This window comes from Coturnix japonica, chromosome Z (genome assembly GCF_054131305.1).
Source record: "Coturnix japonica strain WE chromosome Z, WE-NBRP24, whole genome shotgun sequence".
In the NCBI taxonomy this organism is placed as follows: Eukaryota; Metazoa; Chordata; class Aves; order Galliformes; family Phasianidae; genus Coturnix; species Coturnix japonica.
In genome coordinates, this window is record NC_140702.1 from 73,346,409 (window position 1) to 73,365,635 (window position 19,227).

General features: G+C 50.7%; 2 protein-coding genes across 5 annotated transcripts in view; one reads left to right on the forward strand and one right to left on the reverse strand.

Annotated features, from left to right (window-relative positions):
• Positions 1-8,579, reverse strand: part of ZBTB7C (zinc finger and BTB domain containing 7C) — a 93,887-nt gene extending 85,308 nt beyond the window's left edge. Inside the window, exon 1 of one of the 4 annotated variants that reach the window (XM_015848221.3) lies at positions 8,274-8,579. The gene's annotated coding sequence lies outside the window, so the exon portion shown is untranslated. Of the gene's footprint in view, positions 1-1,151; positions 1,447-8,273 lie in introns of those variants that run through there. The other 3 variants (XM_032441324.2, XM_085529296.1, XM_085529297.1) reach the window with 3 other exon arrangements.
• Positions 8,580-8,694: 115 nt separating this feature from the next.
• Positions 8,695-12,345, forward strand: LOC146754194 (uncharacterized). The gene is made up of 4 exons (XM_085529317.1): positions 8,695-8,793; positions 10,141-10,231; positions 11,349-11,465; positions 12,083-12,345. The coding sequence occupies exons 1-4, from the start codon at positions 8,759-8,761 to the stop codon at positions 12,203-12,205; spliced, it is 366 nt and encodes a 121-aa protein (XP_085385443.1). The 5' UTR covers positions 8,695-8,758; the 3' UTR covers positions 12,206-12,345.
• Positions 12,346-19,227: the final 6,882 nt, after the last annotated feature.

Sequence of the window (19,227 nt, forward strand, 5' to 3'; positions counted from 1 at the left end):
CCCACCGCAACTAAGCTGTGATGCTGTGCATGAGGTTTCATGCCTGCTTGTACCCAAGGGCTGCTTATGTGCTGGTGGATGGACAGATGCTTTCCCTTCTACATGGACCAGGGCTGTTCTTCTTGTTCACATACAATTGCATACACCCTGCTATGTTCAGGGGGGCTTTTATCTTCTCCTCCCTCTCTTTTCCTTTGTTTGGTCTTGCCCAGTCCATCCTCATCTCCCTCTACCTGCACCCTTGGTCCTAAAAAAAATGAAGGGAATGGGAGAGGGGAAGGGGAAGGAAAAGGGCTAGAATAGATGAAGAACAGAAGAGGAACAGAACAGAAGTAGCGTAGAAGTAGAACAGAACAATATAGAAGTGGAATGGAACATAATCACATCGAACAGAGAGGAACGGATGTAGAACAGAATAGAATAGGACACAACACAACAGTTAGCACCTACAGAAGAGTCCCCCAGCTGCATTTCACACCAAAGAGAAGCAGGACGGAATCAGAACCAGCACTGCAGACCAAAAGCTGCCTCCTCCTGCCTCCCAGGGGCACGGGGAGCACAACCACATCAAGATCAGCCCCGAATGAACAGTGGAGGACGTGACATTTACAGCAGGACGTAACCTTTCGGACTGCTCCGTTCAGCCATCACCGCTGAGCGATGATCAGATGAAGGCACAGCAGAGCTCAGAAGGTGTGAGCTCTGCTCAAGGAGAGCACCATCCCAACTGCGAGCAGCGCTGGGGGCAAAGGGAGCACCAGGATGGAGAGATAACCTCCGCAGGGGCTGTTATCCTATAGGAGACAACAGCCCTCCCTGCACAGAGAACTCACAGTGCTGCTCAGCAGACTCGTTTTCAAGGTTTTCCCTAAAAACAGAGGTTATCTGATGGGGAGAAGGGAGAAGAAAAAACAACAAAATGCATCTGTGCATTGGCCAGCATCCGACATGCAAAACGCGACCCCGACCTCAAACCGGAGCCCTGCCCAAAGCTTCCCTCCGCCCTACACATCACACAGGCTCCTCTCCGGGCTGCGTTCAGTACAGGGTTAAACTTCAAAAACAACACTTTAAACACAAAAAGGGGAGGGACAGCATGTCACCCCCCTCCCCCCACCTCCCCCTTCCCGGACACGTTATTTGCATCTCACCTGAATTCTCATCAACCCCATCCAAGTCCCCGCGATGGGATTACCAGCACTGCCTCCTGCCGTGGGTGCTCCTGGGGCAGGCAGCAGTTCTGCCAACAGCCTTGCAAACGCTTTGGCTATTTTTTTCTTGGGTGTTTTTTATTTATATATATATATACCATTATTATTAATTTTTTCCTTTTATTTTATTTTTTTTCCTTTTTTTTCCCCCTCTTTTTCCGCCGCGGTTTCGCTCAGAGCTCTGTCCAGACCCACAGCTCTCCCATCCCTCTCATAAATCACCTCCTCGGCACGCCCAGAGGCAAACCGGTGTCTGCCCGGCACGGCGCTGATTGGCCTCTCGTTAATTACCCACGAGGAAGAGTGTGGCTCGGGTGACGCGTTTATGGAGATAAATATTGTAACTTCGCCACTCGTGCTGCAAACTCATTCCAGCCACTGAAAGCCTCCGGTTGATTCAAGGGGAAAATGCCTGGATAATTAATTTTATTTTATTTTATTTTTTAAGGACATGAAATATTAATTCGGTGATCTATGCGGCTCGTTCCAGGTGCAATTAGGAGCTGTCGGTCGGGGAAATGCAGGGCGGCAGAGCTCAGGCAGAGCTCAGCCCCATCTCCTCTTGCTATAGCAACGGGGAGACCTTGGCAACCCACGGTCCTGGCGGTTATTGAGATGGGAGCAGGAATTGTGCATCACGGTGACTATCTGCTCCAGAGCTGCTCTGGCACTGGGATACAAAACTGGGGGCAGGAGATCCCCAGGGTAGCCCTGCTGCCACTAATCCTGCCCACAGTGGGATGCCCTACAAAAGGGAATGCTCAGCAGCCAAATGAAACAGCTCATAAACACCTTGAGATGCTGCGTGCTGTGCAGAGCTTGTGCCTTCTAGAGCAGCACCCAGCATCTCCCATCACCTCCTGTCCCACCAGGTCCCATCACCTCTTGTCCTACCTCCCTGCTTCCCATCACCTCCTGTCCCACCTCCGTGACCCATCATTTCCTATCCCACCACCTCCTGCCCCACCATCTCTTGTCCCACCTCCCCATTTCCTACCTCCCCATGTTGTATCACCTCCTGTCCCACCACCTCCCATGCCTCACCCACCAAAACTGGCTCTTGCCCTGGGGCAGGGACATGGTAAGGCTGTGTTACTACTGCTGTTGTCATTTAGGCTGTTAATGGGGCAGCAATAACCCATTCTGAGCATGAGTCTGTCCTTTCAGTAGGAGATTCTTGCTTGCATTGCTGCTCTTCTTGGCACCCCGAAGCCCCAAGACATGCTCCTCACACCCCTCACCCCACTGCCTCAGTTTCCACTCAAACACCATTCTAAAGAGAGAAACAGGAGGAACTGAGGGTAGACCAGACAACACAGTGACTCCACTCAAGAAGAGCAATGCTATAGAATACCTATATACCCAATTCCCAGCCCTGAGGCATCATCAGATGGAGCATGTTGGCCAGGCTCCACAGAGTGACGCTGACATCCACTGCTGAGGGCTGGACCCAAGATGTCTGTCAGCATTTTCATCTGGTTTTGTTTTCGACTGGGATGGAAAGTACCTCCACCAGAAGGCATCGTGCTCCTTCGTGCACATTAAAACCGAGAGCTATCAGAGACAAATGTCAACATGTTAACAACGGGCTGGTAGAAAGAAGCACCCTGCCTCTCTCATCCAGCCACATCCCTGCACATCTCGTCCTGCAACCCATCCTAAGCCCATTGACTGGCAGGGAATGCTAGCAGCTGGCAGGGCTGCCTTCCTGCAGGGCTGGACTGGGTTGCCCAGGAGCTCATCCCAAAGGAGCAGCCCCCAGCACAAAGATATAGGTGATGGAAAGCAGCCCTTGTCCAAGGAGGGTGGATCTGTCATTAAGTTTTGCTTATCTCCTGTATCAACAAAGCCATGAAGCATAAGATCCCTTTAGGTTCTGTGAATCCACTTAGATCCTATCTCTGGAGCTGGAGCTTTCCAGGAATTGAATAGCTGAGAGACATGACGTGGGTGAAGTGAAATCAAACGCGGAGCATCCAACATGAAAGGCAATCAGAGAGGATGACAGCACTGCTTATGCTGAGGGAGAAAGGGGGAGGCAAGGAAATTAAAAGCAATTAAAGAGAATTAATTAAAAGGTATAGATGAACTATGAAAGAAGAAAAACAGCTATGCAGAGTTTGCTAAATAGCCCCTACTTTTAATTGTTGCACTTAGAGCCGTAAAGCCCTAGGGGTTCCACTGCCCCGTGGCTGTCTCAAAACAACAAAAGAGAATCCCATGACTTAACCAAATGACTCCTCTGCCTCTCCATCTGCGTGGCTGATGAGTTTCGGAGCTCTCCTCCCAGCCAGCAGAAAAAGCCATGAGAAGCAAGGCTGTCCCCACTAAGACCATCGAACAAACTGGAAAGATGCAAAGCCCACAGTGCGCAAACAGTGTGCAGGGTCTGAAAGTGGCAGAGCACCAGCTCCCACCAGAGAGATGGATGCAGCTGCTAAGGGCTGAGACACCAAGCTGAGTCCTTGCTGCTGGGTACAGAGCATCGATGGGGCAGGTGGGAAGAACACAGAGCACAGATGGTCCAAGCCCCATTGTTCTGGGAGGTCAGCAGCAGCTAAGCTATCAGCATACACTCTCCACTGCACAAGGCCATCACTGACCACATAACCATAATGCTTCCATAGAGCACCTACTGTGCTCTAATGACTGTTTAACAAGAGTGCTCCCCACCATTCCAGAGGCGATCCAGTGGCCAGGCCATGAGATTCCAGCAAAGGAGCCTGACATGAGCTCCTGGTTGGCATAAGGAGTGCAACCAGTGCAATTCTAGGCTGCACACAGCATGATTCCATGACTCTATGAGTGGGAATGGTGGGGATGGGTTGGACTAGATGACCTTAGTGGTCTTTTCCAGACTCAGTTCTGAGTGGGGATGGGTTGGGTTTGGACCCTGGGGATCTTGGAGGTCTTTTCCAACATCAGCAATCCCACTATTCTATGAACCAAAAGAGAAGTGAAACTGCTCGCTGGTTTAAAGCCTCACTGATGCACAGCATGTATGGTCAGCTGCCCTTTGAGCTACAAAAGCAAAGCTCATCTGAAGGCCACGCTCTCCATCTCCATCCCTGAGACCCACCTCCACATGGGGCACCACTGGGGATCCAAGCCCCATTCCCATGGCACAGCTCTATTGCTGATCCCTTCCTGCCTCCTCCACCCCGAGGCTTTGTGGCACAGATTCCCAGTTGAAGGTCTGTGTGCATGTATGCAAAGCTCTTACAAATACACAGAGGACAGGGAGCAGACAGATGTAGATAAGTCACAAGGGAACATTCTTCTGACCCACAAGGACAGCCCTAATGCTGGTCAAGGTGCAGCCAGGAGACAAAGGCAAAACAGAGCCTGGAGATGCCCAACTGGGAGATGGGATGAAAAGCAGCACTTGCTGGGAAACAAGAAGCCATGCAAACAGCTCCATCTTCCCTGATCTGTTAATTCAACAGATTTTACCCATAAAGAACTTCCAGGATGACCTCACCTCAACTAAAGAACCTGAATGAAGCACAGAGACCTCATGCTGACCCACACAAGGACTCCAGCAACCCAGCTAGCTGTCCATACAAAGACTGGGACATCCCATTAAAAGATGGAATAGAAACACTTTTGTGACTTGTGATAACACGGGGGTATGGCAAGAGTGAGCTATTCCCTTTTGGGTCAGAGGGAGCACATTTCTTCAAGCACCAATTCTGACCCCCAGGTCTGAAGCCAGCTCTGTAAGACCATGGAGAATTAACAGAGTTTGGGGAATGGGGAGCTGGAGGGTGCAGCTCTGTGCTGGGGGACATGGGGACGTGGAAGGTGCAGATAGGGGGATGCTGATTTGGGGGTTACTGCATCACAGAGACATCTGGAGAGGGGACAGGAGCCTGAGAGGGACATTTCCCTCTCTCTACAGACAGCCACGGGGAGGAGGGCGACACGGGGATGATGAAGTCCCCTTCACAGCATCAGGGTTGCCAAGCAACCAGGACATACTGAGAGACAATAAGGACCGAGGCCAAAATGTGGGGAGGGGTGGGAGACTGCTTTCCCCCCTGTGTGGGGAAAGACAGTGTGGATAAGGAGAGTGCTACACCCCCAAATCACTGCTCCCCACACCCTGGTCCCTCCCTGCATCCCAGGCAGTGACTATGGAAAGTTCCTGCAGATTTCCAGTGTCACAAAAGCTCTTGCCAAAAAAAAAAAGGCACCAGAGGAAACTCGCTCAGGACTGGAAGGTTGCTTTCATTTCCTCAGCTGATTTATTTCACTTTATTTTATGGGCTGATATTTACTACTCTTCAAAGCCTCCCCACGCGTTTGGGTTGTGCACTGTGCAGCAGGGCTGTGCAGATGCATTGCTTTACAGCTCGAGCCCCAGTGGAGACCACAGGCTTAGGACAACCCCAGCCATGCAGAAGGGCTGCTCTGACAGCAACAGGCTGCACAAGCAAGCAAAACCACTGCCGGGCACACTGTGAGTGAATGGAAATGAATGCAGATTAGTGTGCATCAGTTCCTGCATCACACCATTAATTGCACGCAATCCAAGCGCTCCCTGCAGCCTTAAATGCAAAGTGGTGATGGGATTCTCCTTTGGGATTTCAAAGCACACTGTGAAGCCACCACCCAGCATCACTGCAGCCATTCTAGGTGTTTCTGAGTGCCTCTAAAAGTGGTGAAATGAAACGGAGCTGTGAATGGACCCGTACATTGCACAGGTTCCTTCCACATCCAATGGTCTCACAATTCTGACATCCACATAAAGAAACCCAAGCAAGGAGAAGGAGGAGAAGGCTCAAGTCAGTAAATAAGTATGTCAATAAAAGCATCATTTGGGGCTTCAACTGTAAAACAGGGCACAGGCTTACCTTGGGAAACCCAGCTCATGTAACATTGGCACTGCTCCTTCCATTGGGAACCAGAGGCTCCTGTTCCATAACGACCAAGAAATCCTACAGGGCAAATGCCAACCTTGCCAAAAGGTAAATCCTACCTACACTGGACCCCAAATCTGCAAGAAGCAGCAGTCTGGGAGACACCAACAGCAAATCAGTCCCCACAAGGTTACTCAGGGCCTTCTGGAGCACTGCTCACCCCACATCCCAAAAGGACTCGGTATGCCCAGTGGGATGCTTGGCTGGCAGAGGTGACAACCTTCAGATAAGCCATAAGACTTTCATGTCAGCCATTCAACCGCTCCTCTTGTCCACTGGTTGCCACACATAAAATCTCCATGTCACGCTCACAGAGGCTGGATTTCCATAAAGTCATCCTGGGTGGGTTCCCATGGTGCCCATCCTATTTGTCGGACCAAACCACCCTGCAGCCCCAGGCGGAGGCAATGATTCTGCATTCTGATCCTGAACCATCACTCAGTTCTGTTATCAAAGAACATCCTGCTGACACAGAGTCCAAACAGAGCCCCAGTACAGCACTGTGAGCAGCACTGTGTGCACATGGAGGTGTATGGAACACTGGGGCACAAATGACCCCCCACACACTTACAGCTTCTGACCCACTGCTGTTATCCCTCTGCTCCTGACAACAGGATCTAATTAAACTGATGAGATGAAAGGATGAGTGGGGCTGCCCCTGCTACACCTGTAAGGCACAGACAGTGACATAAGGAAAGAACACCCCCAAAATGGCACAAATCCCATTGCTTGAGGCTCATCCATCCTCTGGCAGCACCAAGCAATGCCACAGGATGGGAAGAGTACAGATGCACCATCCCAACATCATCCATGCATCACTAGGGATGCCCCAAGAGCTTTGAACTATTTGCTCTGCTTTCCCCATAGAGTCTCCAAAGGTCCCCTGCCCAGCTCCTGTCCCAGCAAGAGACCATGTCCCTACAAATAATGGGGTGCAGCATGGCATGGGGCTGTCAGACAGCACAAGCTCGCACTCAGACCTTCAGTGCTGCTTTGAAAAACATTGGAGAAAGGAGGACAGAAAGGCAGGAAAGTGATATGGCTCATAACAGGCTCTATGGGGCCATCCATTTAGGAGCTTTATGACTGGAAGGGGGGAGGTTTGGCCATGCAATCGATAGCACAGTGCAGACAGCAGGGGGAGGAGATGGAGCTGCATGACCCTAAATAAACCCCATGCTCCTTTGGGGGGCCCCAGGTGCTGCCTTGTCCCACGCTGACACCCCCTTCCCCTGACAGCTGGGGACAGCAGGGACATGTTGGGACAGGGGGATGGGGTAACATAGGGTGACATGGGGGGACATGGTGACATGGAGTGATGGGGTAACATAGGGTGACATGGGGGGACATGGTGACACAGGGGGAGGCACAGAAACAGGCAGCAGCACATGCAGGGGCAGCACCGTGTCCTGGGGGGGGATATTGGGGGGAACGTGGGGGGACACAGCAGGCACAGATTCTAGGGGAGGGGCATGCCCAGATAAAGGGATGGGATGATGAAGAAACGGGATGAATAGGGGATAAATACGGGAAAAAGAAATAGGATGGATATAGGGTAAAGAAACAAGACGAAGGAATGGGGTAATCCCCATGGGTCCATTCCAGCATAGGAAATGTTAAGATTCTGTAGGGGATAAGCAGGGGTAAAGAAATGGGATGAAGGGATGGGAAGAAGGAATGGGATGAAGGAATAGGGAGAAGGAATAGGATGAATATGGGATGGATAAGTGGTAATAAGGGAAAACAGAAATGGGATGGGTTTGGGATAAAGCACTGAGCTGAGCGAGTGGGTATGGGATAAATACATAGGTCCATTTCAATATAGGAAATGCTAAGATTCTATAAGCAGGGGTAAAGAAATGGGATGGATATGGGATAAGAAAAAGGGATGAAGGAACGGGGTGAATAGGGGATAGAAGTGCGGAAAAGAGACGGGGCGGGTGTGGGGGAACAGAGTTGGGATGGGGAGAACACGGGGAAAAGAAGCAAGCGATGAGGATGGGATGAATAGGGATCAATAAGGATCAATAGGGATGAATAGGGATCAATAGGGATCAATAACGGGGGGGAGGCGGCACGGGGGACCGGGACAGCTGAGCGGGACCCGCACCGACCGCAGCCCGCCCCGCTCCCCCGTTACCTCCGAACTTCGGGACGAGTTCCGCCTCTCCGACAACGGGTCGGGTCGGGTCGGTTCGGGTCGGTTCGGGTCGGGTCGGGTCGGTTCGGCCCCCGCTGCGTTCCGGATCCCCCCGTGGTTCCGCGGGCGCCGTGTGGTAGCGGAGCACAGCGCAGTCCCGGATGTGTGCCCGCTCCCTCCCTCCCTCCGCCCGGCGCTGCCCGGTGCGGTGCCGCCCCGCTCGGCGCTGTGTGTGTCTATGGGGCCGGGGGGGGCAACGCCGCCCGGGGGAGCCGCCCCCATCCAACGCCCCCCTCCCCTCACACCTCGGCGGGGTGACAGCTCCACGCGACCGGAGAGAGGGAGGGGGGACGGGCGGGGGAAGTGGCCAATGGGAAAGCGGGATGGGATGGAGGGGGCGGGGAGAAGGGAAGAGGTGGCCAATCGGGGAGAGGCGGGGCGGAGGGGCGGGAGAGGAGGCGTTGTGAGGAGAGCGCTGTGAGGAGATGCGGGATGGGGTGGATGGATCGTCGTGTCCAACGTGAGTCCTGCTGGTTCCCATAACCACAATGGGGAAATAAAGAGGTCGTAGAACCACGGAACTGTGGGGTGGTTGGGTTGGAAGGCACCTTAAAGCTCACACAGACCCCCACCATCGGCTGGTTGCCCCACAGCAGCTCAGGCCGCCCAGGGCCTCATCCAGCCCGGCCTTTACACCTAAAGGTTGTGTCTCATTGCCCTCATGGGCCCACTGTGTGTCCCATTGCCCCCATTGCCATAGCCCACTGTGTGTCCCATTGCCCTCATTGCCATGGCCCACTGTGTGTCCCATTGCCCTCATTGCCATAGCCCATTGTGTGTCCCATTGCCCTCATTGCCATAGCCCACTGTGTGTCCCATTGCCCCCATTGCCATAGCCCATTGTTTGTCCCATTGCCCTCATTGCCATGGCCCACTGTGTGTCTTATTGCCCCCATTGCCATAGCCCACTGTGTGTCCCATTGCCCTCATTGCCATAGCCCACTGTGTGTCCCATTGCCCCCATTGCCATAGCCCACTGTGTGTCTCATTGCCCTCATTGCCATAGCCCACTGTGTGTCCAATTGCCCTCATTGCCATAGCCCACTGTGTATCTCATTGCCCCCATTGCCCCACTGTGTGTCTCATTACCCCCACTGCCCCACTGTGTGTCTCATTGCCCCCATTGCTATAGCCCACTGTGTGTCTCATTGCCCCCACTGCCCCACTGTGTGTCTCATTGCCCCCACTGACCCGCTGCCTTCAGACCCCCATGGACATACATCCCAGAAACTTGTCTCTGTGAGATGGTTTCCACTCTGACATTTGCTAAAGAAGTGATTCCAGAGTGTGGGAAATGGCGGTAGAAGCAGGGAGATACCTCATCTTCATACACGTAATCGATAGCAAAGCAGTGCTTGAAAAGTAAAGCGGCTGGTGGTGTGTTTGTAGGGCCAGACATGCCCTGCATTTCGGTCTTTGATTCTGAGGGTTTAATGTGCCGTGAGACAGAGCTCAGCAAGTGAGTCACATTGTAAAGGCTTCTCCTGTAGCTCCCTCTTGGCAAGTGTGTCATGGTTGCTTCAACATGTCTGAGTCTGGTCTGCAGCTCCTTAAGCCCCCAAGGCCCTGGTAGGGAAATCCCTGAGTGCAGACCTCGGAGGCAACAAATCATGCTGGGGTCTAGACACTCACAGGCTGGATTGGGTCCAGGCTGGATGAGACAGAAGGTGGCACAGCTCTCTCTCCACCTGCAGGTATCCCATTGGGATGCTGAAGCCCCAGGCTAATAGCATGGGCACTAAGCCCACACCTCAGGAAGTTCATGCTGTGGCTAACCAATGCATCCTTGCTTCCATCATGTTTACAGGTCATCTCGCCATTCCAAGCTGAAGAAGAAGCATCTTCTCTGTGTATTTGCACTACCACATCCATCACAGATGACCATCAGCACTTATGAGGTGTCTACCTAAATTATAAGCTCCTGCTTGTGAGATTCTGACAAGAAACCCAAAAGTCCTTCTCTTATCTTTGTCACATTGTTTGCTTTTCTCCAATATCTCAGTAACTTATTTTAGTCTGGAGCTGCCTGTTCAGCAAGTGACAGGGCTGGATATGATTTCATTTTATTTTACTTTCTTTTTGTCCTTTATTTACACATTGAGGATGCAGGGAGAGTTCCTTTGCTAATAACTCCTGCTTTCCTTTTGTGATGGTCTGGCTGCAGTCTGGCTCCTCTACTCCTCCCATACTGACAGTTTGTGGACCAAAGTGAGGCCTTGGAGAAGAAGCCCTGAAATCCTGCTTGTGAAGCTCCCTGGAAGCGGGGACACCCGCATCCGAGTGTCTCAGCAGCTTTAGGGCCAAGCTGCTCAGCAGGAGCATGAAGGGTTACAGACACTTGTACAGTCCTGGACTCACTGAGCACAGTGTGGAGGCCAGCCAGCAGGCTGACCTGGTGTCGCTGGAAGCTGATGCTGGGTGCTTGACTTGAAATGGCCCTGGGAGCGAACAGATGGCTTCTCTTTATTTGCATGCTACTTGGATTTGTGATTCGAGCAGAAGAATAACTTAATTTTTGACATTTGCTTCTCCTCAGAGCCCAGCACAATTTATGTTACACTGACATTTGCGTGAAGGATGTTGCTTTAGGCACAAAAGCCATCCTGGCTTTAACCCTACAAGGAGCCAAATAGGCAGGAGCCATCTTCCTCCCATGCTCCTTCATAGGCACTTCCAGAGGATATCACACTTACACCATAAACAAAAAATCAGGAGAAAGCAGTCATTTGGGGCTTGTGGAAGGAAGGGGTAGGACTGGGGTGAGACTGGGCCGGAAAATATCTCATCTGTAGGCCTGAAATGAGAGACCTCTTGTGGGTGAGGTTTACCTACTATTAAAGGCCTGTGTGGTTCATCTCCAGCAGAGGGATAAATTTAGCAGATTCCTGTCCCCAGCAGTCCAAGTGCAGAGCTCCTGCACCCACAGCTTTAAGTTGCTAGTGTCACTTGTTGGTGAATGGGATTTCCAGCAGCCAGAGCAGTGCCTCCAAGTCTGTGCCTTTGATACTTTTCCAGGTGATTTTCAGCAACTCTTGCATTCACTACGATCCCCCTCTTGTGGCTTGTTCTGCAAATCTCCTGTCTCTAGCTGCTGAGGCTCACTTGTGTGTTTTCAGGAGCAATGGAATACAGGTTAGCTACTCCTCAGCTGAGCTGTTGTGGCTGGGTGCTGTGAGGGAACAGGGTCGACATGTGGGGAGCACAGAGCTGGACTTAGTGATCCTTATGGGTCCCTTCCCCAACTCAGGATAGTCTATGATCCTCCCTGCATGGTGCCCTATCTGTCTCTCATGCAGCAAACAGTGCATTGTAGCTCTCATCTCCTCAAGTTGGATGCTCTGAAAATGAGCCCCAACTCAGTGCCCGTGCAAGTCTGCGAGCCGTGGCGTGGGGATCTGAGCATCTTAGGCTAGCCCTTGATTCTCTACTGTCTGCAGAGATGCCAGGTGCAGTCTGAATTCAACCACTGCTTGTCAGTGGCCATTTGAGATAAGAGCCCTTTTCCATGGACCTGGGACAGCTGTGCTCCGTGTCCTTTTAGGATCCTCCTGTGTGCTCAGATTCAGGCTCTTGCAATCCAGCTGTGGGACCTCTTAATATCTGCGTGGAACTTTTCACCTACTGCTTTTGGTTTTAGAAACAAACTGATAGATGTTGAAACAGCCTGGCATGTGGGGAGGCCATTTGCTGGGTGTGACACCAGCATACCGTGGTGCTTAACTGGTTTCTTCATAATTCTCCCAACACAGGGCCTGCACCAGAACCCATCTGCAGCTGGAGACCAGCATGTAGCCAGAGGCTGCTGTGATGTGTATGAGGAGAATGAGCACATGGACTCCTTCTGTGGCTGTGCTCTCTGCTGCTTTCCCTAGAGCAGAAGACCTAAAGCTTCATCACATTTACAAGGATGTATATCGCTGGAGTGAGTCCCCTGTGCACCCAGAATTATCGAGGAAAAGGAATGCTCAGGAATCTGGTCATTCTGCTTATAGCCTTGCCAAGCTGTAATTGCTTAAGCTCACATTTTTCCATGCTAGATGTCTGCCTAAGGCTGAAGTTCTCTGGAAAGTTTCAGCCACACTATTTTGACCATTTCCAAGAATGAGGGGAAAGCACAGTGTTTTGTCCAGCTTTTGGAAATAAATAATTCCATGAAATTGCTGTTGAGAGAGAGAAGGCTCCTCATTTTGGAGAAAGAGCATGAGATTTGTCCTTGCTGTCAAAAAGTGCCATTTGCCACTTCCAGGAAGGTTTGTTTAATTTTGAATTAGTTACAAGCTTTGCAAATCACGGCTTGCATGGGCTTAGCAGAACCCAGTCAGAATCACAGTTTAACTCTCCAAAAACAGCCTCCAGCAGTCATACTGCAGACCAGGCTGCAAAGGTTTGGGTGCTGCTCCACTATAGGAGGGATAGTAGATAGTAGAGAGGCCTGGAGAGAGCAGGAGGGCTCAGGATTAAGCAGGAGAGGGGTCAACAATAAGGAGGGGCTGGGTTTCTTGTTGCTACAAGCCGTATAGAAAGAATAAGAAGGGAGAAGGTCCAGTGGGAGGTATGAGACGAGACGTCCCTAGTCCTCCAGGTAAAAGTGGCCTTTGCATTGCCATTAAGGTCACCTCCTGCCCTCATCTATCCCATGCAGGAGTTGCTGTGGCTGCAGTGGAGATGACAGTGAGGGCTCTGAGGCCCTTGGACCCATTTGCCATCCATTAGCTGTGCAAGCTGGGCTCCCTACCTCCAGCACTGAAGGTTGTGCTGAATGTCTGGACAGTGCCCTACAGTGAGCCCAGGGGGCTTGGAGGCAGATAGCATCTGACTCTCTTGTCCTGGCAAGAAGGTTGCCTTGCTTTATAATGCTGCAAATCAGATGCCAAGAACACGCTTTTGCCATCCAGTGGAGGCAAGGCTGTTAGGAGTGGAGGCGTTGACACAAAGTGCCTCTGGGGAAAATGGCACAGAGCAGCATCCCTAGTTCAAGAGGCTGTCTGAGTGTAGCAACAGTCTCTTGTTCCCAGGCTCTGGGCCAGGGTAAATTGGCTACAGTTTACTTTGGGAATGAAGAGTTTGCCTCCAGGAGAAAAAAGGTTTAGAACAGCTTTGTCGAGAGTCCCTCTTCAGCTCATCCAGGCAAGAAGGGTGGCTGCCAGCTCCTGGGGTGGGCTTGGTGCTGCCTTCCCTGGATGCAGCAGGAGCTGCTCTTAGCAGGTGCAAATGGGAGATACAGATATGGGGACACAAGTGGGGACCCCCAGACTGAATTTGCTCATGTGAAACCACCAGAGATGATGGAATGAGGTGATCCCAATGGGGAGGCGAGGAAGGCAGGCACTAGGACTGCTCTCTTCATGCTCCATATGCCAAGCTTGCCTGTGCCTCCCTCATCCCCCACAAGATGCCAAGCATTCAAATACATCACAAAGGATCAGGGAATGATCTGAGCACAAAGACCCTCAACACTACACCCTGCACACTCTGTGCCCAGGACATGTCCCTTCCCCTGGGCCTGGGGACAGCAGCTGGATCCCATGGCCCATGTGGATCCCATCTCCACTGGAGAGGACATGCAGGGTATATCTCTGAGAGCTCTGACTCATGAAAGCCATGTCCATGCCATTACACTGCCTTTAAAACAGAGCAGCCCTACAGACTTCTTGCTGGGCATTGCTCTCAGTTCCATGTCAGCCCCAAGCCCAGCCAGATGCTCAGTGCAGGGCTGGTTGGCTGGGTCAGGTTGCTCTTTTCCCTGGCACTGCTTCCTAGCATACAGAAATTCCTCAAGTCATTTTAATTAGTACATTAATAACTCTTTTTTGTTTGTTTGCTTGTTTGTTTGTTTTTCTATTGCATTTCAGCTAAACTTCACAAAATTCTGTGGCTTAGTACAAGCAGTGAGTAAATAAATGCACAACATCCGTTATTCTGTCATTTAAAACATCTAAGTTAAAACGCTGGAAAATGGGTATATGAAAAAAAAATGGTGATCTAAATACATGTTTCTGTCCTAGAATCATAGCAAAGTTGAACTGGAATGGATGTTCAGCTCACCCTGCCCCCAGGATGAGGTTGGCTGTGACTTCCTGGTGTTGTTACTGATCTCCAAGGACAGGTATGCCACCACCTCTGCTTTGATCATATACCCACCTGCTCACAAAAGTGCAATAGGACTTAATATTTTGCTGGAAACCAGTGAATTTTAAGTTTCTGGTTGTAAAAAACAAACGAACAAAACTCCTAATGCAAAATTAGATTACAAACAGTGTTTTCAAACATTTAAAGTCATTCAGTTTACACTGTTCTTGTTGCCAGACTTGATGCAGCATCACATCCCATTTTCTCAGCCTCATTTCCCACCTAAGGGCTTCCAGGGCTGTTCCCACTTCCCACACTGCTCCATCTCCTCATGCTGGAACCACGGCTTGCATGCTGTGCTGTACTGCTGATCAGCAAACAGATCCAAGATAAAAAAACTGTTCCTTTACCCCACCCCGAAACCCCCCACTGGTTATTTTTAACCTGGATGAGTTACTGCACTGGTTTAGTGCCAGGACAACTGAGGAGCATGCGGTGATGTACTGAGCAGGCAGTGCTGGAGGAATCACAAATTCTCTTAGGTTGGCTTTGAGGCAGAAGAGAAACTCTTTGCAGAGCATCCTGCTGCCAGTGCCATGAATGGGCTTCGCTCACAGCAAAGTGGAATCACAGCGAGATCCCCAGCTTAAAGCAAGGCAAAATGGAGTTGAGCAGCCAGGGGCAGGCTGGGGGTCCCCTGCTGTTGCTTTTCACACTCCTGCCCAGCCCAATGGGAAAAATTTGTGAAGGGCTCCTGACTATACCCATAGTTGAGCTCATTATCGGTATGATCCCATCCCTAACAACACTTAATGGTTAATAAGCCTGAAGGAGATACAGTCTTACAGTCAAATGTTTTGGCTGAGCTCATGCTCCAGCACTGGGAAGAGCTGCTGCTTTGTCTCATTAATTGCCTTTTTGACCTTTTCAGGATACAGCCTTTTCCATTAGCCATAGGACAGATGCACAGGAGCTGTGACACCGAACCTCTGGCTATGCATCCCCTACAGATGATCACACTCTGCAGCTGTTTGATGCTAACCTTTCTGCAGTTACTGCCATTCATCCTAGAAAGGCTCTAAAAGCCCCAAGGAAGAGGTCTGGCATTTCCAAAATGTCCACGGGGAGGCCTGGTGGCAGGCTGGAAGAAATCCTCAATTTTTGATGATTTCAGCCTGTCTCAAGGTAAGGCAGCAGAGCCTCATTTGTATATGTGAGGATGTGTGATGAGTAGAGCTTGGCACTGCTGCTCCACATTTGTAGGTGACCCTCAGTTTTGAGCAAGGTACACAGGAAGAGTGTCAGGGATCAGCCTGATGCCAGTCAGTCTGAGCATCTTCACTTGCAGCAGAGATGGTAAGCAAAGCTCATTCTGAGAGCAGGTCTGGACTGCGCTCAGCTGAGCACGCAGAGTGGAGTGGCTGAGTCTTCCTTCTGAGGTGTCAGGGCTGGACAGTCTCCTGATAATTAATATGTAGTTAGCCCTTTTCTTGCAATATATTGTGCCCGTGGGTCAGGGTACTCATCTGGAAGTGCTGGAGGAGACCTCGCAGACCCCTTTGCTGCTTGGAGGAGATCAGCCACTGGGCAAGTTCTTCCAGAGTGGGGCTTGTTCAGCTTCTTTCTGTGTTTTGTATAAAATAATTAACTGGGAGAGAGAGAGAGAGAGAGAGAGAGAGAGAGAGACCTTGTGAGTTTACAGCTCATTGCTTAGGCATTCATCCAGAAGGGGAAGATCTAGTCCCTGCTCTTCAGATTTAAGTTAAACAAAACTCAGTGTAACTCTGCAGACTGCCCAGGAGCCTTCTTTATACCCAAAGGAAAGCAGAAAGTTACAGCAGGAGAGATGAGGGGAAAGTTCCCATCAGTGGCCTCCTAAGTAGCATTGCCCAGGGATCAGATGAGACCACATCTCTCACTTACAGACTCGAAACCTAAGAGACTGAGCACAAGGCATGCCAATAGCCCAATAGTGTTGGAGTAGATAACTCATTTTCTTCCTACTCATTAACATCTGATGATGGCAAATTTCTTTCTTAGGAACGGAGGGATAACCTAATTTTTTGCCTAGTTTTTGTGTTTTTGGTGTGAGAACCCCTGGAGGGAGACTTGCTTCACGACCACCATGACTTAGCAGAGCTGCCTCCTGGCCCTCCATCAACAGTACTGCCATCACCACCACAACTGCCTGCCCTCAGATCGTGCTGTGCTTCGCCAGCCTTTGTTCTTCTATTTGGTGAATTGATCTTCATCTGAGCAAGTATCACTCACTGTCAGAATTACAAACCCGCCCATGAAAAGAAAAGGAACAGCCCGACATCAAAGGGCTGTGGTTCTTTTCTTGTGGCCTATCCTAACCTGCACACAGCTGAAAAACTTGTTTAACCCAATTCATTGTGGGCCAACTTCTTTCCCTCTGACAGACAAAGGCACAAGAACAATGAGAGCATTCAGGTGCAGAAGAGGGAGGGATACACACCCCGTTCCCACCGATAAGCACAAAGCCTGAGGAGTGACAGCTTATCTCAGGCAACATCCCCTTGAAGTCAGTGGCATGTGTGTACAGAGATTCTATCTTTTATGAGGCCGACTGGTAGAGGTAGAAAAACGGGACCAACGCTTGGGCACACAAACCCTTCTACAGGCCACAGAAGTATTGGGGTCACCCGGTGCCAGGAGATACCCTACAAGAGACAGAGTGGGACAAAACGTGGGCAGAGGTGGGTGGTTGGCTAGGGCAACCCTGAGTGCTCTGGCAGGTGCATGGCAGGTTGGCTTGACACAAAGGCTCTATATGGTTTTTTGGGGGTACTCACCAGATGACAGCTCTGCTGCCATTAACAAGTGGCACCTGTGATTTTGGGGTTCTCCTGCACCAGCTGACATGCCCAGGTCAGAACACTGCAGCACAGGTACCAAATCACTGCCAGGCACTGCCTTACAGCAGCAGCACTGCCTCATACTGAGGTTTCTGGATTATTTTTTTCCCTATTTCTATTTCTAAATTCACTTCAAGATAAAATCCTCCAGAGTCTGTTCTTCAGTGATGCACGTGCCTTCATTTCCTCCAGCTGATATTCATTCTTGCCTTCCCCCTCCTTCATTTTTTCAAGAGAAATGTCTTAACATTTGCAGAATGGAACTATTGTTTTTGCACTTTAGAAATGTGAGCGTGTCACTATAGCAATTATCTCTTAAACTTAACAAAACAGCCTAATGCTGTTAAGATTAATAGGAACTCTGTCACCTCGGAGCACTTTTCTTTTTATTAATGACTCATTGCAAAGCACATTAGCACCGGCATCACATTCTCAATGCTGCTTCTCTGCAGCTGCGGGTAGCATTGCCACAGCGCAACCAGATCTCAGCCAGGGATGCTGTTGTACATCTGTGACATGGATCATGGTGGGTATGGGTGGGGGTTTGACTTGATGCTCTTAGTGGTCTTTTCCAACCTTAATGATTCTATAGAGTTCTCTAGGATAGCAAATAAAACCAGCCAGTGGGCAGCACTGGGCAGTCGTCCCAGTTGTCCCCAGTCATCTATGGAAGAGCCCTCCAAATCATCACCAGAGTCTACAGGTATAGGATTTTGCAGGAGTTGGTGGGGCTCTCCAAGAAGACATAATTTGTCTTAATGAGAATAATTTTAAGCTTGCACATCTCTCTGATGGTCAGGAAGGACTGAATGTTGAGACACACAAAGTTCTGCACCATACGTATAAGCTCTGCAGCCACTGTGGCCACTGGTTAGTACAACCTGTCAGCTGCTGTGGGCTCAGAGCATGTATGGGGGGGGACATGGGGTTTCTGCTGCTTATCTGAGTAGGGTAGGACATCATTAAGCTCCTCTGCTTAGCTGTCTGAGCTCTTTCTTCCATATTTAAAATGCCCTGGGAATGCTGCCCAGGTTGTGGCTGCTCTGCCAGGCTCAGTGCAGGCTTCTACATATATAAGGGAAGGAGAAAGGTCTGGGATGGCTTTCAATCGTAACCAGGGTCACGCTGGTGAGTGCTGGTGTGCTGAGGTTGTTAGACACGACCTCCTTCATGCCAGCTCTATCCCAGCTGCACACAATGCTTTTGCAGAGCAAAAATAAATGGGCAAGGAGGACAGAACAAGAAGCCTGGAGATCTGAACTTTCTCTGTGGGTATGCTGTGTGGCAGCAATGCTTGTTTTCCTACAACAGAAAGCAAAGGTTATTTATCTGCCTCAGAAGGTAGACTGAGGCATAATAAGGCTCAGAGCTTTGGGCCCTAGCAGGCAGTGTTCCCATTAGGATGCAGCCAAATGCTCCGGGGAAGCCTGCAATGCTGGAAACCGACACTGCAATCCGGATTTACCCACATTTCTTGATGATGCATCCTAAGAACAGCTCTCCTCCACCACAAGAAAGGTCTGGGAATGCTCAGGCAAGGCCAGGCACTGGAGGTGAGGCACATCCCGGGGCATGGCTTGAAATGCCCCTCTGGCACCATGATTCTCTCCATGGGAAACGGAAAATAAATGGACCATAAATGGAGCAGAGCCCGGCTATGGATGAGCAAAAGAGAGAGGGAGAGCCTCCAGAAATCCCTTTGACTCGGTCCCGAGGCAGACGCTGAGGATCAGTGTCACGGGGCAGGGCTGGGAGGGCTCTCTGTGCTTTGGTCTAGAAATCATCAAACGGCATCTTGCAAAACTTCCAGGATTTCACGGGCTGGACTGGAGCAGAAATGCCACAGGCAGCTCTGCCAGCCCGGAGCATTCACACACCATGAGTCAGCCCCCGGCCGGCTCCTCCAGGGCTCCTTTCCTTTCTGGGTGTGCTGGGAGCTGAAGCCA